The 23208-nt window shown below is 39.2% G+C and overlaps 2 protein-coding genes across 7 annotated transcripts in view; both read left to right on the forward strand.

The window, feature by feature from the left end:
* The window catches only part of acsl6 (acyl-CoA synthetase long chain family member 6), a 39890-nt gene extending 22761 nt beyond the window's left edge, over positions 1-17129 (forward strand). For all 4 annotated transcript variants that reach the window (XM_086309256.1, XM_086309257.1, XM_086309258.1 and 1 more), the window contains 14 exons: positions 1690-1722; positions 3580-3631; positions 5178-5251; positions 5458-5535; positions 8170-8304; positions 8705-8839; positions 9651-9746; positions 9931-10003; positions 11626-11714; positions 13368-13484; positions 13600-13743; positions 13930-14031; positions 14133-14204; positions 14699-17129. In XM_086309256.1, coding sequence (XP_086165382.1) covers positions 1690-1722; positions 3580-3631; positions 5178-5251; positions 5458-5535; positions 8170-8304; positions 8705-8839; positions 9651-9746; positions 9931-10003; positions 11626-11714; positions 13368-13484; positions 13600-13743; positions 13930-14031; positions 14133-14204; positions 14699-14839 — 1341 coding nt within the window. In that variant the 3' untranslated portion in view covers positions 14840-17129. The remainder of the gene's footprint in view (positions 1-1689; positions 1723-3579; positions 3632-5177; positions 5252-5457; positions 5536-8169; positions 8305-8704; positions 8840-9650; positions 9747-9930; positions 10004-11625; positions 11715-13367; positions 13485-13599; positions 13744-13929; positions 14032-14132; positions 14205-14698) is intronic.
* A 1465-nt stretch (positions 17130-18594) lies between these two features.
* Positions 18595-23087, forward strand: LOC147320977 (uncharacterized). 3 transcript variants are annotated; one of them, XM_086309262.1, is made up of 9 exons: positions 18595-18871; positions 19216-19319; positions 19856-20156; positions 20241-20375; positions 20709-20766; positions 20855-20910; positions 21996-22027; positions 22154-22371; positions 22503-23087. In XM_086309262.1, the coding sequence occupies exons 1-9, from the start codon at positions 18775-18777 to the stop codon at positions 22591-22593; spliced, it is 1092 nt and encodes a 363-aa protein (XP_086165388.1). In that variant the 5' UTR covers positions 18595-18774; the 3' UTR covers positions 22594-23087. The 3 variants fall into 3 exon arrangements, with proteins under 3 accessions (XP_086165388.1, XP_086165386.1, XP_086165387.1); XM_086309260.1 differs by having other exon boundaries at positions 22154-23087; XM_086309261.1 differs by having other exon boundaries at positions 20727-20766; positions 22154-23087.
* The last annotated feature ends 121 nt before the right edge of the window (positions 23088-23208 follow it).

The following is a 23208-nucleotide window of genomic DNA, read 5'->3' on the forward strand; positions in this document are numbered from 1 at the left end:
CTCGGGTTAACAGCCTGCAGCATGCGCCTCACCTCGTGCTCTTCCAGGGTGAGGGTGGTGCTGCTATGGGTGGCGTGTTGCTGCTATGGCTCCAATACCTCCGGTACCCTGGTCTCAAAGCGGGCGAAGAAGATATTCAGCTCCTCTGCCAGCTCCAGGTCACCGTCCACAGCTCCGAGATTGATCTTATAGTTGGTTAGGTGCTGGATGCCTTGCCACACCTGCCGGCTGGTATTACTCTTCAGATGGTCCTCAATCCTCCTCCTATAGTCCCCCTTTGCCTCTCTGATGCCTCTCTTCAGGTTGGATCGGGCTGTGGTGTAGTAATCCCTGTTGCCAGACCTGAACGCAATGTTCCTCTCCTTCAGCAGCTGCCTGACCTCCCGGGTCATCCAGGGCTTTTGGTTGGGATAAGCCCGGATCCGTTTGACTGCTGTAACAGTGTCTATGCAGTGTTTTATATAGCAGAGGACACTGTCTGTGAACATTTCCAAGTCCTGATGTTCAAAGATATCCCAGTTAGTCCTGTCAAAACAGTCCTGCAGCTGCTGAGAGGCACCCTCTGGCCATATGGTAATATTCTTTGTGATGGTAAGAGCAGTTTTCTTGAGGGGGGCATATGCAGGGATTAGAAACAGTGACAAGTGGTCAGACTGACCCAGATGTGGCAAAGGTCTGGCCCTGTAGCCCATTTTGATGTTGGAATAAACTTTGTCCAGAATCTTGTCACCCCTAGTGGCACACTTGACGTGCTGGTGGAATTTGGGGATTGCTCTTTTTAAGTCTGCGTGATTGAAGTCCCCTGCTACGATATGTACAGCGTCAGGGTAGGTGCTCTGTTTATTATTGATGTTTGTATGCAGGAGTGCGATCGCCGAGTTAGCATTAGCATCTGGTGGTATGTAAACAGCTGTTATTATGACAACGGTGAACTCCCTAGGTAGGTAGATGGGCCTGCATTTAACAGTCAGATATTCAATGTCCGGTGAACAGTGACGGTCTATTATCACTGTGTTGGTACACCAGCTGTTGTTCACATGCATATATATATATATATATATATATATATATATAGTCTTGGTGTCATTAGCTCGTAATAAAACGACATCTTAAACAGATCCTGTACAGCAAAGAGAATTTTAACATATATGCTGTATTCCTTGCTTTGTCAAAGTGATAAATCATGCAATATATGCAGTACGTGAGCTGCAGAAGGTTAGCGCAGTCTCTGAAAATGTAATCTCATTCTCAGTCTCATGTAGAGCACGCATAACTTTGTTTTGTGTTGTCCTCATCCAGCAGATCTCGTTTGCTAGATGCGTGACAAGAAATGAAAAGACTGAATGAGTTTGCTGATGATATCAATCACAAACTCAGCAACAAAGCATATAGAAATGCATAAGTGTTGACAGCTATGACCTATAGTTTTAAATGACTTGATACCAGTATGACCCACATTGATTATTACTTCCTTCTTTTCAGCCATGCACAGCTGCAAATGATTGGGGCTTATAGCCTAATTGTGGTAACCGCTGCAGGCTCTTTTACAGTGTAGCAACCTGGATTTAGAAAAGTCCTCAACAGAACTCAGAAGACATTAGTCCATATTATAGGATATCACAATAAAGCTATAATGTTTAAGAGCATTATACAGTGATTTAAAGTTGCTTTCACATTGTTTCTTTACAGGCCCTGGGTCGAGATCACTACAGAAAGCCTATAGTAAGTAACTATTTCAAAACTTCTAAAATAGTTTCAAAACAACTGGTTTTAGGCATGCTAGTAAAGTTTGTGGACCAAAATGGGTCAAATTCTGAGTTTGGTTTGGTAAAGCTTGTGTCTGTGAAGGTTCTCAGTCATCCAGGTCATCATTGTCTAAGGGGCTTGGAAAGAAAAGCACCTTCTGTAAAAACCTCTGTAAGTTGCTTGAAGACGTTTCACCTCTCATCTGAGAAGCTTCTTCAGTTCTAAGGTCAAATGGTGGAGAGTCCCAGATTTAAGCCCAATGAGAGTGTCCCCCCTCTGTGTTTAAAGGTGGTTGTTCACAGTGGACATAGATGGCTTCTTTCACTCCTCTTTGAAACCATCTATCTTCTCTGTCCAAAATGTGAACATTGGTGTCCTCAAACCTTTGACCTTTGTCCTTTAGATACAGGACAAAGGTCACGTTGAGGTGGATCTTCTATGTTGTGCCTATAAAGCCACCTCGACGGGACAAGATTCGGCGGTCCATCTGCATCTAAAGGCCATCAGAGGCGGTGGTTTACGACACCAACTGTCTGCCATCTATAATCCAGTTTTGAGATCCCTTTCCAGACGCCTTAACGCCCACTCACATCCTGGGCCTTCTGACCTCAGGAACTCACATGATAGGGTGGGACTAGGTTACATAGTGAGTTCATCCGAAACCTTGGCTGATTGTGACCTACACCCGTTTTCACACCTTGGCTCATGTGATTAGGTAGAGGATCATTAGGGGGTCCATTGTCCCTTTTGGGGTGATACTCCCACAGGGCTTAAATCTGGGACTCTCCACCATTTGACCTTAGAACTGAAGAAGCTTCTCGGATGAGAGGTGAAACGTCTTCAAGCAACTTAAAGAAGTCCAGACGCTTTTCTTTCCAAGCTCCTTCAACTTTTGTAAAGCTTGGCGAGCATCACATGATGATTGCGTGCTATGGCCGTATCAGTCCAGTTCACTTCCCAAGGCCTTGGTGAGCATGGTGAATATTTTTATCGAAGTCATCGTTAGCCAGTATTCTTAAATGTACAAACATTATGCCAAATTAACACTTTTCCCAATCAAAACAACAAAGATGGCAGCTCACCAGCCTCTGCCAAAGCTGACTAAAAACCTGCAGTGATCAGGAACTGCTTAAAAAAAAAAAAAAGAACTTCCAAACAACGTGAATTATTTTAAATCACCTTCTGCATTGCTCAAGCATCTCCATTTATGTAAATTACACAAAACTGAGGCTAAAATGGTTGCAGGATGTCTTATTTTGATTACAAGTGAAGTTCATGCCTGTTTTTAGTACAAAATATCGCATGATCTCCTTTGGATTAACTGCACTTAAGTCTGTCGGGTGATTTGTCTAATAATGGGTTATGTTCACATATGAACACAAGAAGACAGCAACCTATTTTTGTTGGCTGTATCTGTGTATGTATCATAACAGCTCTGACAGTTTTTCATCTACTTAGTGTTGACAGGTAAAAATTTGAACACTGACACGCAAGCACCAGCCCTCTGGCTAACAGGTATTGACCAGTCAAGCTAGTTTTTGCCTTTTGTTCAAAATTAGAGAGAGTGAGGGCACAACTGGGTTGAGCATGCAAAACAGATGCCGTAAAGGGCTGGGTGCCTGGCTACAAATCCACCCTGAGGGCAATTACCAGGTGCACAAAGGCAAAAAAAAGCCCCCCACCCAAACAAAAAAGGATTAACATATGGAAATGTTTGTTTTCTAGACTCACATGCATTGGTTCAGCTTGCTGTTGAGGAAGCTGCTAGAAGTTGATCTCATGACAACCTGCATGTCATCTGACAGTGTTATGTTGTTGTTTTTTTCTTCACAGCCACCATCCCCAGATGACTTGTCTATTGTGTGTTTCACCAGTGGAACCACAGGTAGTAAATGTTTCTGATGTTATAGAAATATCATATGTGTCACATTTGCAGTTTGTGATATAAAAATACTCCATTATTAAGTAAGAAGCACATAGGATTTGTATTCTCATCAAACTGTGTTGGCCAGTGACTCCAGAAGCAGCAGCAGGTCACAGGTAGCGCTTTTTCAAACCTTTCCTGTTAAAAAACAAACAAACAAATAAGGTTCATCTATTTGGACTTATTGCACGGCAGGGAGGTTTATCACATAAACCACAAGTCTTGTGTTTTCTAAGAGCTTTCTGAGTGCAAAGCATGTGCCACTGCCTGTGGTGAATATGAGGAGTGTGACAAGAATGCTTACATTAAAAGCACTCACAGTGCTCGGTGCTGCTTATAAGCCACACGAATAATAAATATAAAAATAAAACAGTGTTGGCCTTTCAAAATGCCTAAACTAACTAACTTTAGATGCTTTCACATAGTATTGTTTAAACACTTAAAGCGCTAAAATTATTCAAAGCAGTGATGTTTTCAAAGCCTTAAAGAGAAAGGTGTACAGGAGACATGATGCTGGTAAGTTATTAAAGTCAGTCCACAGTGCAGTTTATTGTAACTCGTGTTGTGCAATTTCTATTTACTTTACTTTGAACTGTATCATTTACTGTAAACCCAGGTTCTTCATTGCAGCACAATAATCCAGTAGTGAGAGAATCATTAACCCATTCCCCTCCCCAACCTCCTTCATTACATAAATGTCATGGCTTAGGCCACAATGCTCCGTTTTCAGAAGCTTCACCCCACAGCACCATCGACCACTTAAACCAACAGTAGGAGGGAACAAAAACAGGGTCATGTGAGGACCCACTAGTGGCAGATTGCAAATTGCAGCTCCCACATCCACGGTCTGTTGAAAATCCTGCCTCCTGCTGGCGTTAATGACAAACACATGCAGGCACTCCAGCAGAGGATTCGTTTTCCTCACATCACTCTCCGTTTCTTGAGAATTCCCTCCCGCGCTGTTGCGACATCTAGTCTATACTGAGCGTACAAGATTGCTTACAGCTGTTTGAGTCAGCTGACATCTCAGAAAGAGGAACCTTAGTTTCTAATAACCACTCTTTAAAATTGTGAAGGAAGGACTGGGAATGAGAATAAGATTAAGAGGGCATTACAGTAACAGAGAGTACTGTTTTTTCAGTGCTTATTAGGAAATGCCAAGAGAGGAGGAAAAAAATAGGAGAAGTTGAGGTTGAAACTGTGATGTAATTATTTCTATATGCTTTAGAAATAAACCATGCAGTTTGCATGGTTTGTGCAGACTGGCATGTGTTTTTGCAATATTCATAATACTGGATTCTGTTTAATAACCTAATGTATAAGGTGCTGCGTTAACACGACTCGTTTCTGGCTTCCAAGTTATAAATAAAATTCTGCTGAACCAGGTCTTTCTTTCCAAGCCGAATTCCTTTGGTGTTCACTTGGATGATTGTGTGCTCCTAGTGAGGAAATGTGTTGTGGAATCTGTTGGGCAATTTCATTATAAGTTTTTTTCCTGTTCAAACAGGAAACCCAAAAGGAGTCATGCTCACCCATGGAAACGTGGTAGCTGATTTCTCAGGCTTCCTTAAAGTAACAGATGTAAGTCACCCTCTCCTCTCTGAACCTATGCTCAGGAAATGTTTTCACACCTATCCCCCAGTCGTTTATGGTCTTTTGCTCAGTGATTCATTAGCCTGGTTGCAATGTGTTCATTTTCTCGTCCACACAAATTCTTGAAAATCCAAGTTTCTGTGTCAAAATAGCATCTTTAACTCATTTGACTGTGTCTCTTGTGTGTCCTGCAGAAAGTAATTTTCCCCAACCAAGATGACTGCCTCATTTCCTTCCTGCCACTGGCTCACATGTTTGAGAGACTTATTGAGGTAAATGTGCCGAACTGTCATCTGCAATCACACTAATGGGATAGTAATGAGCTGAAGGATGTTTGTGGGGGAGGAGGAAGGAACTTCCTGTAAGAAGTATGACACTGAAGGTGGGCACTAATTACTGTAGGATTGGAAAAAAGGGAGAAAGAAACCACCCCAACTTTTCCTTCCCTGTCATCAGTTTTGCTTTCCATCTCTACAAAAAAAATTGGCATTCCTGGACTTTATGGGAAGTGAAGGCACGTTACATCATTTCCTAGCCCAGTGAAACAAACACACACACACACACACACACACACACACACACACACACACACACACACACACACACAGATGACAATCTTCATTAATATTTGTAAAAGCTTTGATAATCAGTAATCAGGTTAGGTTACTCAAAGACAACATCTGCATGCACATGATTTACTATAAAAGCAGCGGTTCCCTGCAGCCTGCAGGTCACTGATAGTATTTCTCCTTTGCCCTGCAGCTGAGCAGACTTTCAAAATACGTTTCTGTGGAATATTAGGACTGGCAACCACTGTAGGGTATTGCAGTAAGCTTTACAAAGAGCCCACTGTCTCCTGCCTGTGGAAAAAACAGAGTTTCATTTTCATTTTTAGTCACAGTCTTTGTACAGTTACCTTTCTGCCCATCCTTCCACTGGGATGCTTTCTCTGTCTAGAGGTTTGCTTTTCATAGGCACATCTCCCACAAGAAACCCTGGGCATGTTCCTGCCAAGAAATGAGGAGTGTTTTTTAAATTAGGTGTTTATTTACATGTTACTTACAAGAAGCTCTATAGCTTCCTTTATGCTCTCTATGCCATCTCTTTCAGTTACAAGCCAGATGTTATTTCAGGCCTTAACTAAAAGCTGACAGCGAAGAGAGCAGTTACAGTGTAGACCTCAGTGAGGTAAAGTGGCAGTAACTTGTGGCCCTTTACTAAGAAGCTCTGAGTGTGTGCTTTTGCTGCTGCTCATTAGTAACTCTGGATTCATCTTCAAGCCTAACAGCAAATATTAAAAGGTGATCAAATCTAAATTAAGTTGGGCAATAAATGTGTAGATTCAACTTAGATCATTTTTGTGTTGCACATGGGTGTGAGCGGTTAGGCTGCATCAGGTTGAACCTGTCTGGTAAGCTGCTGCTAGCAGCACACTTGTAGACAGCGTGAGACTCAGACACAGGAAACCACCTAATCTTCCCAGAGAGCAAATACACCAGATCACAAAATAGAGCTCAAGTTCAACAGTCGCAGACAAACACAAACACACAGCTCTATATCTGATGCTGGCGAAGTCTCAGTCAAAGAGAGAACACAAGGCGGTCCCCGTGTTTTGCATGTCCTTAGATGGTGTTAGAAACCGGAAAGCAGACACTTGTGGTGCCCTTTTTTTTTCAGTTTGACAACAAAAAGAGGCGCGCTGAGTTGATAGTCAGTTTGTGGAAGTGTCACAATCTGCATATGATCTAGAAAGAAGCATGCGGTGGTGTAGCCGCATGAGAACAAGAACTGCGAAATGAACTTGAGCATTTAGTAATTCTCTTTCAAACACTTTGTGTATTTCTATGGGACGCAGTTCTGGAACCCAAAAGTAAATCCTCACTGCATAATGAGTCACTTTCTCTGCTGCTAACTATAATTATTAGAGGTAACACAAAGGAGTCATACCTGCACTAATACAGATTGTAGTGTTACATAAAAATAAATCAAGTCGGGTTGTTTAAAGCCACTTGAAACAAAACAAAACAAGGCTGTCCATCATGTCTCCACGCCTCGTCCAGTCTGGACTCATAGTTACTGGAACGATGACATCACACGTGACACTCTCTTCTATTTCACTCACCTTGAACAGCTGCCAGAAAAAAAGATAAAACTCCACTTGGACCAACTATAACTGTAAGATGCTGTGTAAGCACTGACTAATCATAAGTGAGTCATGGGTGCTATTTTTCCCCCCAATCAACTACTTTTTCATTAATACTTCAGACACATTTATCTGATAAGATCTCTGCAGAGGTGTTGCCTGAACATGCCTTGGAGCCATTTTGCATTTTTTTATACCCTGTACTGGTGTTTTTACGCAGCTAAATGAAAGTCTTCCACGACTAAAGTCTTTACTACATTATATTTATCATACAACGTGTGTAGACCTTTGTTTGAGCATAGGTTCTGACATAATGAGAGCAAGATCATGTGCATGACAATGTAAAAACACTACCGAAATAAACGTGCAAGCTATGAAGTTCCTCTTTTTGCTAAATGACATTAAATGAGTTGCGACTGTGGGAAAAACAAGCCTTCCGACAAGTATGATGACTGGTGCAGCCAGTATTTCACGCGGGTGCCCCTCAAGGGCCAGTATTTTTTTTTTTTTTTTTTTATCAGAATTTACTCATTAGTGATGCTTCCCTTATCATCTGTATTACAGTTAGGTGAATGAGGTATTAAATGTTATAGAAACCTCCCTTATGAGTGTTTGCCAACATTATTTATTGGTAGTAATGTGACTTTATTTTTAATATTTCATGATTAAAGGCTCCACTTTCAGTGCTGGTATTTTGTCTGCAATGATATCAGAAAGTTAGGAGTGTTCATTGCTCAGTTGTGTTATATATGTCTGTCTGCAGTCTGTGGTGTACTGTCACGGAGGACGGATTGGGTTCTATCAGGGCGACATCCGTCTCCTCCCAGATGACATGAAGGCCCTGCGGCCGACCATTTTCCCCGTGGTGCCTCGACTGCTCAATCGCATGTATGACAAGGTGAGATGAACAGATACCAAGACTGCTTTTGTTTGAAGCTGTTGTTAGTTCTGACTGAAGCAACCTGTCCATTCCACTTAGAATTACAAAAGATGTTTGGTCCTGTAACAGGAAAACAAGCACCTAAACTGGCAAATGTTACAGTTTAAATGTGAATGTAGTTTGCTCTAACTCTCCAGCATATACCATTAAATCAAGTCTGCTCAACCCTAGAACCTCTAAATTTCAAAGAGAGCCATTAGGGGGTAATAATGTGAATGGTGGCTATTTGTTGGTATTTCTTGCTAGCAGATAATTTTGCTAATTATCTACATAAATAGCTGGACATGTTTTAACCGCTATATCAGCTGAGACAGGGCTGTCGTCAACTAAGAAATGTGTGTTTTCGCTTTGTTACCAGATTTTCAGCCAGGCAAACACCCCGTTAAAGCGTTGGTTGCTCAACTTTGCTGCCAAGAGAAAAGGTGCTGAAGTCAGCAGCGGGATCATTCGCAGTGACAGCGTCTGGGACAAAATCTTCTTCAGTAAGATTCAGGTAAACGGTGTTTCCAGCACCTAAGCCCTGCGCTACTATGGACAGACTCTACAGCTGTTCTTATAGCCATGCTACATCATATTATATATGCTACGCGTGGTTGTGAAAAAATGAATTATGATCCATTTTGATATCAAAGTTACATTTATACATATGTTCCTGTGTGTTTTTAAAGAGAAACAAAAACAGTTGCATAACTATCATAAACAAGTAGGTTAACAGGACAAGTAGCAGGGAAGGACGTTTACATCCAGACGTACTTCATTGTTGCGTTTAAGCCTCTTGGTATTTGTGCTAGTTATGCAACTTACCTTGAATGTCAGTCATTCCCCTTTGAATCACCTTGTTGTTGAATTGTGCTATACAAATAAACTTGCCTTGCCTTGCCTTGCCTTGCCTTGCCTTGCCTTGCCTTATTGTTACTACTTATTTTAACCATCCTTGATTAAAATCTCTTAAAATCTGAACTAATCTGCTTCTTCAGGACTGTGTTGGTGAGATTGTGTTTGCATTTTATTAGCCATGCACTCAATGAAACAGTCTTTGTCCTACCAGGTCACTAGTGATTTAATCTCAGTTTATTGAGGTGTGTAAGTAACACTCCTGTGAATTTAAAAGTAAAAAGTCCGAAGTGGCACATGTGAGTAAGGCTAACTTTGCACAATGTCCCGAATTCTTGTCCTCGCATTGTTCGCACATCATGTGTGGAGGTCAGAATGTGACAACATCCGGACTGGTGCCGTGAAGCTTTGTGGTTTATTTTTAAAACAGAAAATAATGAGCCTTCTGTATTTACAATGTGTTTCTGCAGGCTAGCTTGGGAGGAAGGCTGAGGATGATTATAACAGGAGCAGCTCCTACCTCACCCACTGTCCTGGGATTTCTCAGAGCAGCTCTAGGATGTCAGGTCAGACCCATTAAGTGTGCCCTTATTTCTCTAACAAGCCCCTGTGATATGAGAATAGGTCTAGACCCTTAACCCTAACCATAACTTTACAACTGTCAAGTTTTTTGCTGTCAGTAATTTTACAGATTTTGATTCACAAGCTAACATCTACATTTGCTTCAACATCACATGTTTCTGCGTGCAGGTGTATGAGGCATATGGCCAGACAGAGTGCACAGCTGGCTGCACCTTCACCACACCTGGAGACTGGACCCAAGGTAGGCGACAGTGATTGTGCAAGCATGTAGAAGACAGATCACAAGACAGATGTATCCTTATCTGTCTTTGAAGCACTGAACCTGTTTACGTGACTCAGTTCAAAGGTTTTAAAGTGTTAAAAATGGGTTATGATTTTAAGGAATGACCAACAACCATAAACCTAAATAGATCCCTAATTACAAGTCTTTCACAACTACTTGGCACTGTTAAAAAGCTTAAAACTTTGTGAGTGAGCATGCAGTTTTGAGCTGATGTGATGGCATAGACCCTCAAGGAGTATCTGTTTTGCACCCAGGTGGAAAAAAAGCATAGGCTGAGAGTGTGTGGCAGGCTGAGGAAGAAACGAAAGGAGAGTACTGTTAGGAAAAAAAAACAAGTCTGGAATTGTGAGCAAGACAGGAAGGAAATAGCTGTTAGGTCATATTGCAATAGTTAACACTGCAAGTTTAGGTGATTTCCAACAACAACAAGCTCAAATAAAAGACCAATATCTGCTATAAAGACCCGTTTTTACCCTCCAGATTGGGTGTATTGTGGCTGTGTTATTTTCAGCAGCCAGGCATTGCAGGTAATTTCCAAGTAACCTCTATGCATTCATATATGCGTGAAACTCTGTTCTGATTGGCTGTCTAAGTCAGTATAATGTGGAGCTTTCTCTGAGAGAGAAATATATTTGCTGCACGCAGTTAAGAGACAGTTGAAGCGAAACAAAGTGCTGATTTTCATTTTAATTACTCATTTTCCTTTCCTAGTTCAAAAGTGATTGGAAAGTTTTTCATACATATAAAAAAATATATACACTGTTCCCTTTTAACAGTGCAACACAAATGCAGAACAACAAGAAGACTGTAAAAACAACAAAAGTGACAAGTTAACAATAGAAAAAGAAGGCAGAAAAAAAGAACATGTGCATGAATGCATGAAGCCATGGGCAGGTGTTATGCAGGGGTGCGTGTCTGGATCGGTGGGTGGGTTTGCTAACAAACATAAAGGGTAACACAAAAGTCAAAGAAAAAATTAAAGACTAATATTATTTAAAATGATGTTAAAAACTACTAAAATAAATCTAAATTATACTAAATTTAAAATGTTATTACAGCTAAAGAACTGAACATGAAGCACAGAAAAATAGGCTGATATTATTATTATTATTATTATTATTATTATTATTATTATTACATTATGTTAAAGTAATCAACTCAAAACCTCCTTTTTGAAAAGTAAAAGCTTTCCCTGTGTTTATGGCCACATATTTTTTGAATTGATTGTATTGCATAAACGAAGGTCTGAAGCAAACAAATGTGCTCTAAGTGTCAACCTATTGTGAGACAGTGTGAGACAGAGCTTCATAATACAGTCAAGCATCACCACCTGCTGTTCACTTCTGATAATTCACAGATATCTGTAACGCTGTCCCAAATGATGACGACTAGTTTTCCTTTAGATTTAATTAGTTAGTAAAAATATCGTTAATTAAACCACTTTTCCTCCTCACATAGAATTGATGCTCAGTGTTGAGCATTTTATCAATTTGTAGTCCTCCTTTTTGTTCAACAGTGGAAAGTGAGGAAGGAAATCGAGTTGTTGTGTTTCTAATGTTTCTTCTTGTACTGACCAACAGGCCACGTTGGGGCTCCGCTGCCATGCAACCTCATTAAACTGGTGGATGTACCTGAGAAGAACTACTTCGCCTCCAAGGGAGAGGGAGAGGTAAGCAAAGCGATTTCAACAGAAACACAAGATGCACTTAGAGAGCACAAACCTAAATTAAAAGCAGCATTTACTTTCAAGGAAATAGTATTGTATTTTTGATATATTCACTTTCTCTTCTTTGTTCTTTTTAAACGTACTTTAAGACGTTTGTAGTGCAATAAAAATCACACGGGGGGGAGGGGGGGTGACAGAAGCTTACTTTGACTACACAACCATTATATAGTAGGTGATAATGGATAGTAGGTACTGATTTGTAAATAACTGAAGATAAACAGCATGAGCTTATTATTAGTTATTATAAAATTATACTATAGTTTATTATAACTAACTAGGCAGCTCATTCACTTTCTCTTCACAACACTTTATTTAAAGATAGAAAACACATTTTGGGGTCAGCTTGAAAGAAAGATAGATGTGAAATGTAAAGGTAAGGCCTAAGGTCCAATGACTTAATGTTTGGATGCAAATGCAATATAATCTAATATCTAGAATCCCCATGCACCAGTATCATTTCCTAAATTTTGTCAAAACAAACAAAAGCAGTAGAATTTTAAGAACTGTTTAATGATTTAATCAATTTTATAAAAGTTTGACCTTAACTGACCTTGAAGAAGTTGCCAGAGGTCCAAAGAAACGTGATATTTGGAATCCCCATATTTTGCTTCCTATATGCCTATATGTTGTCAAAAAAAAAACAATAGCATTTAGAAACATAGCTTTAAATAGCTCTATTATCACTATTATCATTTTGGCTTGTAGATCAATCTACTGGCCTTGAAGGAGAGGTCAGAGGTCAAATGTGACATGATATTTTAAATATTTATATAGCACTTTCTATCTGTTGACAATACACCCCATACTTATAAGAGTCATAGTTTTAAGTTATAAGGCTTTTTGTCCATTTTCAACCAATAAATTATTAATTTGACCTTCATGACCTTGGCGCATGTAAGGCACATTTCAGTGGCTTGTTAACAAGACGCCACTCTACACCTCTACAACGTTTTACGAGAATTCATCGAAAACTTGTTTATAGACAGAATGACACGTATGCATGCAAATGCAACCAAAAACGTAACCACTTTTGTGGTAGAAATAAGTAACATACGTGCATATGTAAGGATGTGTGTAGGTCTGTAGGTGTGTTTTCACTGTATGCCAGAGAGTAGTTTTTACAGCTTTGACGTGAGCATTTTGAAATGTCAGGAAATGAGGGCAGATGTGAAGTGTGTTATAAAGATCAGAATTGAAAACTGATTACCAGCATACCAGCATATAGGGGTTGACACAGAGGACAAATACAGTAAAGGGAAAAAGAAAGTACACATTTCTAAAGTTTTACATGTCTGCATATAACCTCGCCAGGTTCTGAAATTAGGTAACTGCACCTCAGATGGAGAACCACACATGACTTATTACACTGTTTACACTTAATTTTGGAATCTGATAAGAACCGGATATTTTTTTTATTATGTCCTGATATGTAAAATGTTAGAAAGATGTACTTTTTTTCATGTGACTGTACATGTTTATAGGAAGGGTAACGTATACAATTTTCGGACTTTATAAACAACGTTGCATGTGTTTGTAGAGGACATGTGCTTAACCTCTAACCCTGACCCTGTTTGACTTTTCTAATCTGTCAACCAGATTTGTGTAAAAGGACCAAACGTGTTTAAAGGCTACCTCAAAGACCCAGAGAGAACAGCGGAGACACTGGATGCCGATGGCTGGCTCCATACGGGAGATATTGGGAAATGGCTACCTGTACGTATACGCAGCTTACATTTGAGACTAGTCATGGATTTTGAAAAATCCCTTGTGTTTATATGAGAACAATCCATAATATTTTGTTTAAAATGATATTTCTCGTTTTCCGTAGAATGGCACGCTGAAGATCGTTGACAGGAAAAAGCACATTTTCAAGCTGGCGCAGGGTGAGTACATCTCCCCTGAGAAGATCGAGAACATCTACATTAGGAGCGAACCTGTGGCACAGCTTTATGTTCATGGAGATAGTCTGCAGGTAAGGACATTTAATCATTTACAGGAAGTGCAATGTGAAGTAGAACTCCTGCTCAAATTTATGTGTTCCAAGGCCTGGTAGTCATCTTTGGCTCCTAAGAGCCTGCAAGTACATCTGGGCTATGTGTTGCTTAGTGTTGATTTTCTATTTTGATCACTATCCAATACACCTTGTTTTTTTTCTCAGTCCTGTTTGGTAGGAATAGTTGTTCCTGACCCTGAAACCATGCCTGAATGGGCCAAGAAGAAAGGTATCTTGGGCACCTACGAGGACCTATGTAAAAACACTGTAAGTGGCATATGGTTGTAACACTTATAGTTAATATTATTAAAACCTACTGGAAGTTATTTAGAAATGTAACAAAGCTCCCTCTCTCCTTTGTTTAACAGGAGTTAAAGAAGGGAATCCTTGAAGATTTGGTGCGTCTTGGAAAAGCCAGTGGCCTCCATTCTTTCGAGCAGGTAAGTAGGAACTTAACTGTTTGTAAGTGTATTTTTTCTTGATACCTTAAGACATGTAAGATAACATTTTACAGTATCTCCATAAACAGTATGTGCCTGAAGTAACATCTTTTAGATTAGATTTTAATGTCTTTAAGTAATCTAGTTATTCACAAATCCCTCCAAGCAATACCACAATATCTAAATTAATGAAATACTGCAGATACAGCTATGGTAATAAAATATATATGTTTTAAAATAATAATTAAAATATTAATGTTTTAAATTATTTCAAAGGAGATTAAGCCAAGTGAAACAAGAATGCTACTGGCATAAATTCTTGTGCTGTTTGATAAGTTATATGCTACATTTATATACTATCAGGGATTGGTCTTGTGATTCCTGCAAGAGTATTGGCTAACAATGCATTTGTGGCTATAAGATGAAGTAAACTTAAGAGCAGTATTTATCTCATTCACCATCATGTTTTTTTCTTTTGTTTTATTCTTCTAAAGGTGAAGAACATCTACATTCACAATGAGATGTTCTCCATTCAAAATGGCCTGCTGACTCCGACGCTAAAGGCTAAAAGACCGGAGCTGAAAGAGTTTTTTAAGGCGAAGATTGATGAGCTCTACAACAGCATCTCTATGTGAAGGCTGGCGGACCTGAGTTTTCTTAAAGCAATCAAACAACAACAACAGACGCTTTGTCCAGCGACCTGCAGTGGGACAAAGATGTGTCACCTGACGCTTAACGTGCTTTTGGAAAGCAAAGCAAAACTGGCCCAACGGTAGATGATTAAAAATGCCTAGATAAAAACAAATTAAAGAAATCAATAAAGCGAAATACAATGCACATTGTCATATGTATTTCCTTTTTATGTACGCATTCACTGTTTCATAATTAATTGAAAACATATTTTAAATCGACACTTAAAAATTTTAGTCCATAAAAAGGAACGTATTTCTTTTTCGTGTGACATGAATTTCCGTCACAAAACAAAAACAATTTCAGGGTTAGCCAGCAGAGGGCAGCATGGAGTTACCCATAATGAATGTAAAGAATGGTTACTGGGATTTTATAAGGGGGTGAAAGGAAACTTGTTCTTACTACAAATGAAGACGCATCATAAATGCCAAAACTCTCCAATTATTTAGGGTGGAATGACTCAACCGTTTTAGGGGTATGGCAATGTGTTGACTTTATTAGCTAGCATTAGCTGTAGGGATACTGCTACTTACTGTGAATTAAGTTCAATTAATCAGCTGTCAGTTTATTAGGGGACAGGTTAAAAAGCTGGGGGAGAACGTCTTGGCACAATTCACGTGATGTGTTGATAGCTGATTTCTGTATGCATACAGTAAACAATGATTTAAAGGAGGACAACAAGCTAATGCTAGCAGATTCCCACATGGTAGGTAGAGTCTTATTAGTACATCACTAATACAAATATCAACTGATTAAATTCAAAACCAATGTCTCAGTCAGTTTGACTCACGCCTATTAATTTTAATGTCAGATGGAAAATCATGTCACCGAAAAACTTTCCATTATGTTATTTTAGAGTTTAGTTTTTAACATTGGCTTCTCACATGATTCACACTGTCAGTGAATACAAAAAAAGATAATAATGTCCACGAAATGGTGTGTATTGTACGATGTATTTTTGTTTTCTTTGTTTTAATTGAGGCATTTAAAATCATCCATACATTGCTACCTGCTATTGACCCAAAAACAAATACACCCACTCCCCAGCATCAGAAACTCAGCATCATCATTCCCACTTCCTCAGCTCTTCTTTCCTCTTTAAATCTACCAGCCAAACAAAACTCATCTGTTTTACAAGAGTAACACAGTCATACGACAGCAAGTGTGATGTTTTAGTGTATAGTGTAGCTCCAGGAGATGTCAAAATGTACATTAATGCTGACACCTTGTAGAATTGTAATGGATTTCATCCCCAGTGGAAAAAGTTAGATTTTCTTTCAATAAAAAAACGGCGCTAGTAAGGTGGCTGATACACCACCCCGAACAGATACAAGAATTAAAGTTGGGTATAACCCAAATATGGTGCAATTAGATGAAATTACACCCTTCTGTTTGAAAGCAGATTTACAATAATAAGGTTCAGAGAGAGAGCAGCTGCCTTTCAAATCATCGCTGTCCACACTGTCCCATGTAAAGCATCTCATTGTCTGAGCCACACCCAAATTACACTTTGTGTCATGTATCCGCGCACTCATTCATTATGTCAGTTCAACATGGCTGCAGTCAGAGGTTTAGCATGCATGCTCCTTGTTTATGTAAGGGCCGGCGATCTGTAACGGTCATCGAGGTTCAGACTTCTTTCTCACTCATCTTTGCACAAAGAGAATGTCAGGTAAAAGAAAACAAAATATCTAATGCAACACCAGGCCTTGGGGCAATGCATGCAATTTGCCCTGTAATGCTGGGACCATTGGCATTTAACGAGAAAAAAGACAAGCATTTCTTTATGGTCATTAGGAGCCGGTTGTATCTAGCTGCTGACAGCCACAGCTGCAGGTACAGGGCTGTTTCACTTAGAAGAGCCAATGATGAATTCCGCTAGAACAAACATCAACTTTTAAACAAACGATACCATGTTTTTTAAAAAGGTTTACACGTAGAAGTAATGTATTCGCTTTTTAAGTTGATTACCGTCCCAAAGCATAAACAATGCGGATGTACATAAATGAAGACAGCTAGATGTAAGCATATTTATTGAATCAATGGTTTGAATGATTTTTTTTTCTCTCTTATTGCGTGTAGTGAGATGAACTGTACTTATTTATTTATCTATTCTGCTGTAAAAATGGAATAAGCACCATATCCTGTAATGATCAAGTGCAGCAATCGGGATGAGGGAGGTTGGGGATTAGGACAAGGGCAGTGAAATAAAAAATGTTCTGGAATGATTTTCAACTAGTGTCTTGGTCCTTTTTTAATGATGTTGAATGCAATTTTTTATGTCAGGATGGTAACATGAAAAAAGACTGAACTATCCTCCAGATTAGCAGTGATGAGAGGAACTCATAAAGGACAGTACCAACCACAGTATCAAAATACTCCATTACGTAAAGGAATAGGAGTATTTTAAGCTTAATGCACTTCACAAATCTATTTACACTCATATCAAAATATTATTTTATTTTCTAAAAGGTAAGTAATATTGTTTTTAGATGCAAGAAAGACTGTGTTCCTTTGGCCCTTTGTCACACAATCAATCTTAATATGTGATGAGAACGGCTCTTAAAGAACAGTTGAAAGGAAAGCTGGGAGAGAGCAGGGGGGAAATGCATCAACCCAATGAGCTAAACTAGCACCCGGAATAGTGGTCAAAATGGTTAAAATATCTTGCCAAAGTTCAAACTCAACATCACAATGAGGACGAAAGGTAATTTAAATGACTTTGAACACGGCATGGTTATTGGTGCCAGGTCTAAGAATGTCAGAAACTGTTCCCTTACTGGGGTTTTCCCACAGAACCGTCTCTAGGGCCTACAGAGACTGGCCTGAAAAACAGAAAATATCCTGCGAGCAGCAGTTATCTGGGAAAATGACTTGTTGATGCCAGAGGTCAGAAGAGAATGGTGAAATTGCTTTGAGCTGATAGAAAGGCAACAGCAACTCAAATAACCACTCACTACAACCAAGGTATGCAGAAGATCATCTCTGAATGTGCAACACACCAAACCTTGATCCAAATTGCTACAATAGCAGAGGACCACAACTGTTGTCACTCTTGTCAGCTAAGAACAGAAAACAGAGGCTAAGATTTGCACAGGCTCACCAAAACTTGAACAATAGTAGATGCATGTATGCATCCTGCCTCTGCTGGTGTAATATTAGGGACATTTTCTAAGCACATGTGAACTCCTTAGTACCATAATTTAAATGCCACAGCATACAGCAGAATTGCTGACAATGTCTATCCCTTTATGACCAGTGTACCGGTCTTCTGGTGGCTCTTTGCAGCAACACGCTACAGTATGTCACAAACCTTTAATCACCTCATGTTTCTTACTGTACTCATATACTTTCCAGCACCTTGCTGAATTTATACCACCAAGAATTAAGGCAATTCTTAAGGCAAAAGAAGAAGCTTAGGGGGCTTTACCTAATGAAGTCTATCAATGCTATGTTAAGCTAGGCTGAGTTCTTTGTGTCCATTTCTGCAAACGAACTTTAAAACTGACCCAATTTTACTATGGCAGGGCAGTGATTTCACTTTTATCGCATCTGTCAAGGCATGGCAAGCATGAAGGTTGACATAAACGCTTACCAAATCTTTCCAGAGTTTCTAAATAGCATGCAAATGCGAATAAATCGCTTCAGTCGTGCGTTAAAAGTGGTGATTAGCAGCTGATCACATATTCTGCAGGTGTGCTTCGTTGCTAAGTAACGCACAGAATGGTCAGGGGACGATAAAGGCAGAACTTGAAGCATTAGATTAAAGACACTCTCTCCTAATTATATTTTTTACTAGTACCATTAGCTGAAGCAGTTTTATAGTGTAGCAGTTCACTGAATGGCAAGTGATTTGGTCTTTAAGTCAGTTTAATTGGAAATGGATCGATACAAGCGCCAGATTAGACTCCGTTGTGACAGTGGATTACCTATCAAACGAGATACACCCGTGAAACCAGCGCTGACCAGACGAGACCGTAAGAAAAACACTGTAATACACATTTTAACGCAGTCTACATTAAAACGTTAAACTTCAGGTGGCTTACTTGTTTATTTAAAAGTTAAAGGTTTAATCTTGGTCTGAGCCTAGTTCTCATTGTGAGGGCAAAAAGGTGTTGGGAAATATATTATGAACACCTTCATGTTTCTTATCTCAGGTTTTAACTGCTTTTCTAAATCTGTTAAATCTACTTAGTGTAAACCTAAGAGGAGATCTAATATATCTATTGATTGTACACTTTTAAAAAAAGTGTAAATAAAGGCAAAGCCATTTTCTGTTCTCATTAAATTGTTCTCTGCATCCATGCTTTCAAACTTTAAGAGCACAGGAAACTTCTATTCCGCAAGCATTATGAAGCTTTTCCAGAAGAACCTGAGAGGGAAGTCACGAATGACTCCACTGTCAAACCAAAGAGCCCAGTATCTGTAAGTGTGCCCAGATGTTTTTTATTCATGTAAGATTAACAGTCACTGATATCCAATATTTACTAGTTCACAATTATGGGTGACGAGAAGAAAATATGAAGGAATCTACGTGGAGAAAAAAACAAGTGAATGTTGATGCTGAAGCCACAAAGAGTCCCCCAATAAACTGGCAAGAAGTTAAAGTGACATGTGCATTTTGTTCTATAGAACACATACATCAGATCATGTGAGAAAAGAGTGAAGAGCAATTATTCAGAAAATGAGGAAATTAGTGTTTGGTTGACGATTTATTTGTTGTAACAGCGCTTCTTGGCGATAAGTCTTGAGTATGTGGGTGAACAACCTGCCAAATTTCTCTGCCAGTGCCAGACGGATATATTGCCCTGAAGAATTATTACAACAAAAAAATCCACAACCAAAGACAAATTTGACTGAAGAGTTTAAGTATAAAAAAGCATTAGAATCAGATGCTATAACCTTCAGTCACCAGATTCGTTTTATTTCCTCCCCTTTCTATGCTTATTCTTTTCACACAGGCCAACACTGTACACCATAAATCTACTTTTAGCTTAAGCACTCCTGCATTTACTGAAACTACCAGACACAAAGCAACCTTACCTGCCATTCAGGTGACTGTAGTAGAGGCTCATGAAGGTGATGAAATGTCGGGTAAAGAAGACGAGCAAAGCTTGGCAGTGACGCCAGAAAGCTTCACATTATCTAGCATGGAGACTGCCACAACTTTCAGCTCTGGTGACACAGAGGATGAGGACTTTTTGGACTCTGCAACTTCTAGCAATCTTCCCTCTCCAGAGATCTTCAGAAGAGAAAACAAGGGTGTGTCTGAGTGCATTTGTATGTGTACATTTTTGTATGTCCACAGCCACACTTGGTCTCTCACTTTTATTTTTGTCTTGATAGTGGAAACCTTCAATTTTTCCATTGAGGAAGACCTGCTGGATCTCCATCGTCACATAAAAAACTCCACTTTGTTGGATGTCAGCCATGCTGAGAGCATACACATGCATCATCCCCCTAACCTTTCTACCATCCTGGGTAATACTGGGAAAAAATCTCAGGCACACTTTAATTTTCTCTCTTTTTTTCAGTTCAATAAATTCCACTTAATTGAACAAAGGTATTAAGAGTATAACTTTATTCATACTCAGTCATGTTTGGTACGTCTTTTTTTTGCAAGCTCCTTAGACTCCATCTGATAATTACATTTAAAATGTTTCTCTTTTAGAAGTAGCAAATGAACAAAAAAAGGAACAGTAACTTTGTTTTTATAGCATATTTTAATGTTCTTAGAAAAAATGCCAAGTATGCTTTAATTAAATGCAGTCTTATTTACATGCGTACCCAAACCATACCTGTGTGTCTGAAAAGGAGTAACTCTGTCTGCAGATGCCTCCACTATTCTTGCTGAAAAGACCTGTGAGATCAGGTAAGTCTTCTCAGTTGAATCTCAAAGCATTTAGTACTTGTGGCTCACGCAATTTAACTGCTTCATTCCTTATTATTTCTTTATCAAGCAACAACAGAGAAGCCGGATCTGCTGCTAAAGTACAAAATGACTCGTTGAAATCAGGTAAAGGTTCTCATTTCATAAGAAACATATCTTCCTTAAGTATTATTCAGAGCATGACTATTATTGCAAACTACGCTTGCCGACCACTTTATTAGGAACGCTTGTTCAATTCCTCACTAAAGCAAATGTATAATCAACCAATCACATAGCATCAACTATGTGCATTTAGGCACTAAGATATGATCATGAAGACCTGCCGAAGTTCAAACTGAGCATCAGAATGGAGAAGAAAGGTAACTTTGAAAGTAGCTTGGTTGTTGGTGCCAAACAGGCTGGTCTGAGTATTTTATAAATTGCTGATCTACTGGGATTTTTCTACTGGGTTTTACAGGAAATTGTCAAAAACAAAGAGGGAATATCGAGTGAGCAGCAGTTCTCTTGGAGAAAATGCTTTGATGCCAGAGGTCAGAGAAAAATGGCCTGACTGCTTTGAACTGATGGGAAGGCAACAGTAAACAAATATTTAGAGCATTGCAACCAAGAGGATCTCTGAATGCAGGGCTCACCAACACTGAGTAAGAGAAGACTGGAGCAATGTTGCCTGGTCTGATGAGCCTCGAGTTTTTCTGCACAGTATTCACAGGCTACAATCAGATTTTGGTGTTAACAAAATAAAAGCATGGATCGACCATGCCTTTTTAGCAGCAGTTCATGCTGCTGGTGGTGGGGGTGGTGTAATGGCATGGAGAATATTTTTCTGGCACATGTGGGCCCCTTAGTACCAAGTGAGTATCATTTAAATACCTGATTTCAGTCTGATAGAGCACCTATGGAATGTGGTGAAACAGGAAATCCACATTATTCATATGCAGCCAACAAATCTGCAGCAACTGTGTGATGCTATTATGTCAATATAGGCCAAATTCTTTGACGAATGTTTCCAGCACCTTATTGAAGTCAAGGAATTTGGGCAGTTCTGGAACCAAAAAGGCGCCCACAACTGTACTAGCAAGGTGTACCTAATGAAGTGCCTGGCAAGTGCATATATTTCATATGTATTTTAAAATCAACTCCACACACAGAAAATAAATAGATATTGTATAATTATTACGACTACTTTTGTGGTTTCTGTCCTAAATTTGCAGACAAAACCTTTAAGAGGAAAACCCCACCAAGAGTAAGAAGTCATCTGCCCATTTATTTACATCTGTTTAAATTTGATATGATGTAGCTCATTTTTATTTTGTTAGAAACAAAAGTAAGAGGGATCACAGCCATGATCAAAATGACTTTTATTCCACAGCTCAGCTACAGAAGACCCATCTTGTGTAAGAAGAAGGTTTCATTCAAAAGTCCTGTAATTGCTGAGACCTTTGATGGAAAATGCATACCAGCCTCAAAGTTAATGACTCCCAGTCTCAACAAGCCATTGCAAATGTCCAGCCCACCTGAGGAGTTGAAGCCTGATGCAGAGATCAGCTCGGAAGAAGAAACATTAGCTCTGACCATGTTGCTAAAAAGGTCTGTCAAAACTAGTCATAAGAAACCCAAGCTCTTTGACTTTGCCACCGACAAGGAGAGAGATACTCTCTTTCAGGTCATGAGAGAAAGATGTGTGAAACTCAGAAGTGTTACTTTATTTCCTTTCACAGCTGTTTAGTGCACCGAACCATCTTTCCTGCCACATTTGAAGCTAGAATAAGAAAACAGAAAACTGTGGCTTTACCCCCTCATCTGGATTAGATTAGTCTAATTGTAGAAAGTCCTATATGAAAATGGTCTGTAACTACTTAAAAGAAGGAGAGAAGAATCTATGGAACAAACTTAAAATAACATTTAAGAACTAATTAAAGAGACATGCTAGACTGGCGTTTATGTTCATATGAAAAAAGTGTGATGTGAAATGACCACTAGATGGCACATATGTATTTACCTTTAAAAACCATTGTCTGTCTTGTCCATACAGTGAGCTTTTCCACCTTTAAATATGATATATGTGTGTCTATATATGTGTGTTTTTTGCTTGTTGTGCTTGTCCATATTTGCATTTATTCTCGTGACACGTGTTACTATAGACTTTCTAAATGAAGAATGATTTAAAAGCAAAGTTTAAATGTATAAGATATGTATTTTAAGTATACTCCATCTATATTTATGTATATTTGTCTTTGTCCTCAAAATCTGCATATGTATTTGATTTAGAAAGTGTCTAAAGCAAATAAAAATACATTAAAATGCCTCTTGTGGCGATCCCTCCGTTCTGTGTTTGATGCGTTTCTTACACTTAATTATTTTCTCAACTGTGTCTTTCAATAATATCTGAAGTGTGTGTGTGTGTGTGTGTCAAGCCGTTCAGCA

This window comes from Aulonocara sp. 'chitande type north' Nkhata Bay, linkage group LG10 (assembly GCF_057382095.1).
Source record: "Aulonocara sp. 'chitande type north' Nkhata Bay isolate Kocher_YH1m ecotype deep benthic linkage group LG10, A_spYH_male_GT1.1, whole genome shotgun sequence".
NCBI classification, from domain to species: Eukaryota; Metazoa; Chordata; class Actinopteri; order Cichliformes; family Cichlidae; genus Aulonocara; species Aulonocara sp. 'chitande type north' Nkhata Bay.

What these genes read in the sequence shown, in the direction of transcription:
- LOC147320977 (XM_086309260.1), top strand. Translation starts at nt 18,775, where the DNA reads ATGGATCGATACAAGCGCCAGATTAGACTCCGTTGTGACAGTGGATTA. An exon ending in AACCAAAGAGCCCAGTATCT is followed by an intron (nt 19,320 to 19,855) that starts GTAAGTGTGCCC and finishes CTTTTCACACAG; the next exon opens with GCCAACACTGTACACCATAA. An exon ending in AGAGGAAAACCCCACCAAGA is followed by an intron (nt 22,028 to 22,153) that starts GTAAGAAGTCAT and finishes TTTATTCCACAG; the next exon opens with CTCAGCTACAGAAGACCCAT.